This window comes from Styela clava, chromosome 4, assembly GCF_964204865.1.
Source record: "Styela clava chromosome 4, kaStyClav1.hap1.2, whole genome shotgun sequence".
Classification (NCBI taxonomy): domain Eukaryota; kingdom Metazoa; phylum Chordata; class Ascidiacea; order Stolidobranchia; family Styelidae; genus Styela; species Styela clava.
This window is the reverse complement of record NC_135253.1, coordinates 8,044,668-8,053,146: the sequence shown is the minus strand read 5'-3', so window position 1 is coordinate 8,053,146 and position 8,479 is coordinate 8,044,668. Positions and strand designations below refer to the sequence as shown.

Below are 8,479 nucleotides of genomic sequence, written 5' to 3'. Positions count from 1 at the left end.
GCTTTTTATCTATTCAGTATGTGGTACCTTCGAAAAGGTTTTTGAGTGGCTGTGAATGAACGGTTCTGGAGATAAGATATAACTTTTCATTTTTATGCTGTGAATAAACAATGACATATTTTTTGGTTACATCAGTGGAGTGTGAGAATTGCTGAGTGCAATGGTAGGGGATTCTCCACGCCCGGTGCAGTGCATCAACTGGGACTGGAATACAACTCGAATTGGAGTCTTGTCTCCCAACTCTGATGAACCAAAACAGGCCGAATTTGGAATGTGTTTCTGCTTTGCTTGCATTTGTAATTTTCTCATAACTGATTGTTCATGCTTGCCTAATTAGGTCATGGAGAATGTCATAAATGTTTTTTGCCCTTGGTAAATAGGTACACGGATATAAATCATAATAACATTCTTCTTGTTGCAAAATTCATACGTGATAAGGCTTTACGCTACGCGGTATTATTGGCTTGCAACTTGATAAATTTAATATAAACTAATCAAATTAAAGATCTTGCATTGGCTGTATAGGTATGCTAATGCATATGACAGGGGTGGACAATGTTTTTTAGTTTAGGAGTCGCATGCAAGTCAGAAATAAGTGTTCATTTGTTAAAGTTGCACGAAATTTTGATTTTATAAAGTTCATTACTGAGAACAAATCATTAGCAATATGCCATGATATAACACAACTAGCTTCGGTTGTTGCATCGGATTCCTTGCCAAATGATATCATAAATTGGTGCTGTCTTTTTAGTAGTAATATAAACTCATTTGTTCTGTGTCTGCTGCTGAGTTACGTGGGTAGTCTTGTAAGAAGTTTTCTTGATTCTTTTCATGGTGCCGTTCAACACTGCCGACTTTATTCTGACTTAATATGTAAATCCTATCCTACTTAGCACATTATGACAGATTAATCACGAGGGTTTATTTTCTTGACTAGTGAATGCGTATTTTTCTTCCCATTCTGCCTTGACAGCTCTTTTCTTATCTCCGTATTTTCGCTTGTTACTTGAAGACATATCCCACCGAGACTAACCGGAGTCAAAGTGCCATACCGCCAACCAAAGTGACTATAGTGATTGTGACTATAGTCACTTTGCCGTCAACGCAGCAACAAACATTTGACGTAAGATTTTTCGCTTGTATGATTTAAATTTAAAATTCCACGTCACAACGATTATCATACTGAAACATAATTTGTCTTAACATAGATAAAAACTTCTTTTACCGCTTAATAAATTTTACAAAAACGTTACACTACAATTTCTTTTAGGTAAATTTGGATAATAATTAATGTTAGCGAGAAGTGCCACACAAAAACTCTTGCGAGACGCGGTCTGCCCACTGTTGGCATATGACATTGGTCGTATGTGCATATATATGGCATCGGCGCTATATATATGTAAAAGAGTTGGCTGTATATGCATAAAAGTTGACTGTATATGCAATATGCATACAAGTTGTCTGTATATGCATGCGGCATTATCTATATAAGCATATCTGGTTGGCTCTGTATGTGTATCATTTGGCTCTGTATGCGTTGGCACTATATGTATATGCAGATTATATTTTCTGTATATATATGCATATGCCAGATTATTTTTGTAACTTAAGGCTATGCTCGCGTGGTAGTAGCCTAGCTTATGAAACGGCTCTAAACTCCAAAACGGCTATGGATTGAAACATGAATAATGACTCCTCACTCGAGTTACTTGGATTGTTCGGCGCCAAAATTTTTTATGTTGATATGTTTTGGGACAGTTTACTGCCAATGTCAAATAATTGTTCATTGGAGAGAGAATTTCGATGTAGATATTATCACCAGCACATAGCACATTCCTCGTGTTATAAACGAGCAGCTGTTGGAAGGATATCATTTATCATCTTGAATATTTACTAAAATACAAAATTATTTTGTTTCACTCGTGGTGAGGAGTTGCTTTCGAGTATAGCGAATTCGTTAAGGTGTGACCTCATTCTCTTCGTCGTGCGGGTGATTTTCTTCAGTTGTTCACATTTATTTTTTTTCAATTGGGCCCCAAGTTGTTCATCAGATCATTTCGTAATCTTTTGTTCTCAACTACTAAATCAATTATCAAAGTAATTTTCTTTAATGACCTTGGATTCCGACATTTCAATCAAAATGATTCTAGTTTACCCTCAAAACGGTACATAAATATAGTTTTACTTTTCTTTTGGTCTATTGTGACAATTCTCAAGTTTTGCGTTAGTTCACTAATCCTTGCGTTTGTTTTCATCCCAATCCTTTCATTAGCATTCAAGTGAGCATATCCTTTTTTGAATGAAATATATTTCACCAAATTTAGTTCAAGCTCTCTATACAAATTAAACGATTTTGAAATAACACAATGAATCAAACAGCGGTTATTTAGTTATTCAAAGATATGAATATATATCTATTTATATATATATATATATGAGATATTGTATGTATATATATACAATAAACAAATATAAGACTTTGAGTGACTCAATAACGAGGAATTACAGGCTGGCTAATTAATTCTAATTGCTAGAAGTGTCAATCAATATATATAGCAAAATACAATAATAAAATGTATGTTTTGCATAAAATCAGTAAATATTTGCTTGTCAAAAAATTGTTTCTTCGAATTTTGCCATGTTAGAATTCGAGGTTTCGCGGTCATTTTCATCGTTGTCATAGCCCGCATTGATATACCGCATTGTCTTCTGTTCTTCTATGTTTTTTCCGTCTACTAGAGTACTTTCAGGAATCCCAAAACGAAAAAGTCTGGAGTTGATAAATGGGACAAATAAGTCTGGATTTGCCTCTGAAATTTTGTTGAATCCTGCTCGACAAATGAAAATATTGTCAATGAAAGAATCATTAGGTTAAATTGAAATAAACCAAACATTCAGAAACACAAGTATTAACTTGACCAGCACAGGAACCTTTCACCGCACGCAGTGATATCAATCAATTAATTACATGCTTAGAAACATTGTGTGGGTGAGTATTTACTTATCTTATTGTGCTAGTTTTTTGCAGAAAAAGAACGAAATCATAAATAAACTTAATTTTTTATATCATAGATCGAATCTAGATTCTTCATGAAATCATAAATATATTCAGAGGTTAAACTGCGCGTAATAACATTGTAGATCTTGCCTCCTTTTCGCCGAAAATGATTTTTTTCATAGAAAACTCAATCAAAATTAGAGATCATGATGTAATGTTTATATTGAAAGCATTTACTTACCTGTTAATAAAGATGCAACATGTCCAAAAAATATTGAAACTAGGAATCCGCATGGTCCATATAAATATGGCGACAAAGAATACAAAGTGTAACCTAGAACAGATCTGAAATAGAACAAATGGACAAATAATTATTGTACAATTAGTGATACAATTCGTCTATAGATTAAGTTAAGTCTATAGATAAGCGTCTCATTAGCGTAGATCTCAATCGACCCGGGTTGAAATGAATTTCCACAATTAAGGGTATATTTGTCTAGAACAACGCGGCAGACTTCTTACCGTTGGATCAGTTTCTTATGAAATCATTCGCTTTTTGTATTGTTCATAAAATATGTAATTTTGGAAAAGGAAATGATAATTGTAAATACTATGAAGAATTCTAAAAATGTTGACATAATTGGGCAATGGTCTCGTTATTGAAACTACTATTGGTTAGGTCTATTCAGCAGCAGCGGCTAATGGCCAAAAACATTCTAAAATTAAAGTTAAACTTATAAATTAAAATTAAACTTAGTAATACAATAGATAGAATTTGCAATTTCGAAAAAGTACCCTTCTTCTTCAAGTATCGTGGACACATCAGAAAAGTTGGTAAAATCTGTGAAGCTTCCAATTGAAGACATGGTTGTGACATTAAAAGCAGAGTTTTCAGTGCAGTTGTCCGTAGATATGGGTAAAGTCTCACTTGCCGCTGGAAATGTTGCTTGATAAGATGCAGAAATAGCGATCCAGCTACTAAATGCCGTACCCGTCACGACTCCGGCTAAGGCTCCCTGCAAAATAAAAAATATTTCAAGGAAAATACCCTAAATCATTTTCGGATTCTCACGTTTCGGTATTGAAGTCTACCATTGTAATAATTCAGAAAGATATATGCACAATAATTTATTCATACCCAACTGTTTATCCATGGCATGAACAAGCCCATCGTAAAAACACCGAGAACAGGTGTTGATATTGACGCTACAACAATGTTGACTTGGAATATATTACTAGATGCAGTGGACACGAGGTAAGCAATTCCCATAATGACTGAGCCAAATAGAAGACCTGCATATATACGAAAATTTCAAGCTCAGTGTATTCGCGGTATTATTTGACTAAAATGATAAATCAAACTTACTCAATAATTTGCTGCAAAGTATTATCTTCCTCCGAGACATTGCTGGAAAAAATCGTAAAACGAAATCTTCTAGTGCTAATGCTGACAAAGCGTTGACTCCAGATGATACTGAGCTGTTGTATAAATATTAGATTTAATAGTAAAATGTATTGATTAAAGCATTAAATAATAAACCAACTTTAGGTATACTGTTGAAAGTAAACAGATATTAGAATAGTTACGGTTGCACGGACACATATAACAGTACAATTGCTACCATGCCAGTACGCGTCGGAGTTGTTTGTACTATACTCATTGTCCCTCAATGTATATTATTGAGTTCTTATTTACCTCGGAATGATTATCCCTGTTTTCTGAGGAACGGCATATATAACTATTGTTTCATCTTATTCTTTAGTATTTCTTGATGTCCCACATCAAACAATCCCGTGAATTTTTAAATTGGTTCAGTGACTTACCTTAGAGTCCCACTGAATGCAGCAGACACAAACATCCCTATCATTCCAGGCATATCTTGGAATAGTTCCAAGGCTAATCGGGGTATTGCCTGGTCACTTTTTTCAACCAAACCCGATAGGACCGGATCACAACCTTCATAGTAAGCATACAGAACTAATCCATTTCCTACACATAGTGTAACCAGGATTGTAGAAGGTATCCATTGTAACCAAACAGCTCTGGAAAAATGAAATAAAAAAGTAACAAATATAATATATCAAATACTTTTCACAGACAAAAATTCTCAATTAGTAAATATTAAAATTTGAGGGCATCGCTGGTTTTCTTCATGTGACTATTAGGTAACATAAATAACAGTTAGGAATCTAGGACGTTAGCTAAGCTTCTTCATAAACCCACCTTATCTGAAACTAATTTCTGAGAATGCTGTAATAGCAGTGTGTATGATAATTTCAAATCCCGAAATGCACATGCTAAGTTCAATTCTACTGTACGGTAATATATACATACAAACTTACACCCTAGAAGATCGGACCGAATCACAAGACAAATATCGTTGAACAGTAACTTGACTGCAGCATGTAACATAACAGCCCCCTACTACAGAATCAATTACGCGTGCCCATGTTGTACTTCGAATCCTGGGATCAATGTCGAAACTGAAAATAAAAATGATATCGTTAGCGTTGTGAACGTTATGCAAACGTTTCAAAACCAACTAGAATCTTTCAGAGTTCTAAATATGGTTGTTTTAAAAGGAGGGCTGACTTAAAAAACTTCGGACATCGACGTAATATATATGATCGCTAATGTGTTTCATCAACTTTCATCACATCTCTAAAATTTAAGAAATGTTTGTTTTCGGTGTCATCTGCCGTTACATGTAAATTACTACTTAACCCAAGCCCAATGTTTATGGGCCACAATCAACAAGAGGTTTTCACTTACTTGAAGAAATTCAGTCGATTTCCGCGTTCTGCGGCATCCCATATATGTCCGAATCCACCATACAGCAGTGTCGCGCGAACAAAAACAGAAAGTATGCCTCCTAGCATGATAAGGGCCTGCAATAGATCTGTCCACACCACTGCTTTTATTCCACCCTGATTATATATTTGAATATTTTATATATATATACTGAAAAACTCATTTCTCACTCATATTGATTTTTTCAATAATTTTTAAAATGCATTTATTGAGACATTGAGACTCAAAACTGGAAAGTAAACTTGGGTGTGGGAGGCTTGGGTATGGGGGGTGGTGCTGAATTGCGTTTTTTTCTCTCTATGCAATAAAACTTTTATTGGATATGCATTTTTGTAAACCTAATAATTTTACAAACCCTCTACTCATTGTTTTGTACATGTGTGAGAAGCCGTTTATTTGTCTGGAACTAGGTTGTACACGTCTGATTATCTGTATTTCACCTTCAAGTTTAGGTTTTCAGTTTTAAAGTTTTCGACTGAACTATACAATAGAATATATATACTTACTAGTTGAAGCATATAATAGAATTTAAGTGAATACCACATATACGTACGATGGTGGTATAGAACGTACACACTATACTAGTAATTGCAATCGTCCACTTTAATTCAAGAAGAGTTACAGCACTCAAAGCAAGAGATGGAAGATAGACGGTTATACCCAAGTAGAATATCTGTAATATAAAATAAAAATTCAAAGATTTGAACAAAAACAGCATGGCAAGATTTCCAAAATTGAACCCTAAGTTGGCTTCGGAACGCGTCTTCACGCAATGTCTTGTGAATAAGGGGTATACAAGTTTTTCTGAGTATTCGTACACGAGCACTGGTTCGAGAAGCTCACCATTTATTAATATTCGTGTACGGCTTTGATAGTTTATTAATATCAATGTTAACTGCATAGCTTACCAAAGCCACCATTGTAGTCGCCGAAGAAACATATCGAATTCCTGGATGAAAACGTAATTCCAAATACTGAAAAAAAAAAAATTTTGAATGCCATCATGATAGGGATATCCTGTACATGTCAGATCCAATGAACTCAATACTTCAATCACAAAAACGTTCTTACAAAATACCCATACCTCGTACACGGTCTTCAATCGTAGTCGACGATACAATGGGATGTAATATTTTGAAGCGACGAAGTAAGTTATGATTTCTGCAAATATCGTCCAAGCCCAAACCGCACCAAAAAGATATATTTCAACTGGAATGGAAATGACAGCAATTGCTGATATGAAGGACACGGATAAAGATATTGCGACGAGAATCTGAAATACAAGTTTAGGCAATAAAAATATCTACAAATGAGCCAATGTACAGTTTAAATTCATAAAAATGCAATTACAAATCCTTAATTTATTTCTATCGTAAATTATGGGATAAATTAACAAAAAAATGTTGCATCTACCGGTGACACATTTCTTCGGCCAAAATAATAATTTTCGGTCGTTTCATCTCTTCTGTCTTTGTAAGCAAAATATATCCCAATCACAGCAGAAGAAAACAAAATTCCTAAATAAGATTTTAGTATTATTGAATAAGTAAATAATGATAAATGTCAGAACTCAAAATACATTTCGAAATAGACGTTTTGAATGTGGAAATTCTGAGAGATTATCCCAGGAGTAAGATTGTGATATCAAGTGATATTTTGCTGGTTTGGACAAAAAAATTTTCTCATAAAAAAAGTAACTCTGTGCGCATATTTAACATCCCCAATGGTATATATCAGTTTGCCAATTATATACTTATCACATGAGCGGCGAAATTGTTGTTACCATGGGAATTTCGAAGTGTTTTCTACTGTTATTATGGCAAGCAAAAACCATCAAAACTTACCTCCAAATATAACGAAATCGACGACTTGAAAGTATCCATTCGCGGACTCCATTTAGTTGTGATAGTTTTGAAAAAGTATTTAAAACTGAAACACTATTAGTTTAAATATATTATTTAGTATATATAAGCAATAATTTTAAATATGACCAATGTAAATGTTTCTAATGCAGGTAAGGTTTACTCATGAATACCACTTCTAGCTAGAACAGAGGTTGTGCTTTAGGGATTGTTTTCATCGAACTTTTATGCAAGCCAGTATGTACCTTTCTGTAAGCACAAACAAAGCGAGTTGAATATTGAATTGTATAGACAATGTTGAATCCGCTTGTAAAAGCATTTGTCATTTTCGTAACTCTGACGACGTTAGTTCTAATAAATAAAAACCGTCGCGACTGAGTAAATATCCCAATGCAGCGTTTTGCCTATCTCTTCTTATATCACATGTTCATATCTTTTTGACCAATAAATTAATCTTCTGAATATCGTGACATTTCGTGACGTCATTTAAGAAAAACCATATCATTAAACCATCAAGTGATAATGCAGAATAAGTCTGAATTATGAAAATATGATCAACATCAAAATAGATCTCCCCCTCTATAAGAGCTATCTGATTGTCATATAAACGACTTAATTTTAATACAGGTATATGCAAGAGGTGAACTGACAAATTGTAAATCCGAATCATATGTATCCAAACACTTGTGCTTCATCCTTCTCGGGGTAAAACCTGTCATGATCTAAGTAACATTGGTTCAGCCGATATAAAAACTATTGAAAAAGAAAAATGAGCAATGGGATAATGTCAATGCACAAGAAACCATG

The 8,479-nt window shown here is 34.2% G+C and overlaps 1 protein-coding gene across 1 annotated transcript; it reads right to left on the bottom strand.

Annotated features, from left to right (window-relative positions):
- Positions 1-2,386: 2,386 nt before the first annotated feature.
- Positions 2,387-7,726, bottom strand: LOC120326776 (sodium-coupled monocarboxylate transporter 1-like). The gene is made up of 13 exons (XM_039393122.2): positions 7,655-7,726; positions 7,224-7,327; positions 6,895-7,083; positions 6,719-6,784; positions 6,364-6,483; positions 5,772-5,926; positions 5,342-5,482; positions 4,823-5,041; positions 4,365-4,477; positions 4,137-4,291; positions 3,794-4,014; positions 3,240-3,343; positions 2,387-2,828 (listed from the first exon to the last, which is right to left on the bottom strand). The coding sequence occupies exons 1-13, from the start codon at positions 7,704-7,706 to the stop codon at positions 2,611-2,613; spliced, it is 1,857 nt and encodes a 618-aa protein (XP_039249056.2). The 5' UTR covers positions 7,707-7,726; the 3' UTR covers positions 2,387-2,610.
- Positions 7,727-8,479: the final 753 nt, after the last annotated feature.

Coding starts and splice junctions, on each gene's coding strand:
- LOC120326776 (XM_039393122.2), bottom strand. CDS start 7,706: ATGGAGTCCGCGAATGGATACTTTCAAGTCGTCGATTTCGTTATATTT. Junction 5,483..5,771: donor AATCGACTGAATTTCTTCAA/GTAAGTGAAAAC, acceptor TTTTATTTTCAG/TTTCGACATTGATCCCAGGA. Junction 5,042..5,341: donor TCGGTCCGATCTTCTAGGGT/GTAAGTTTGTAT, acceptor TCATTTTTCCAG/AGCTGTTTGGTTACAATGGA.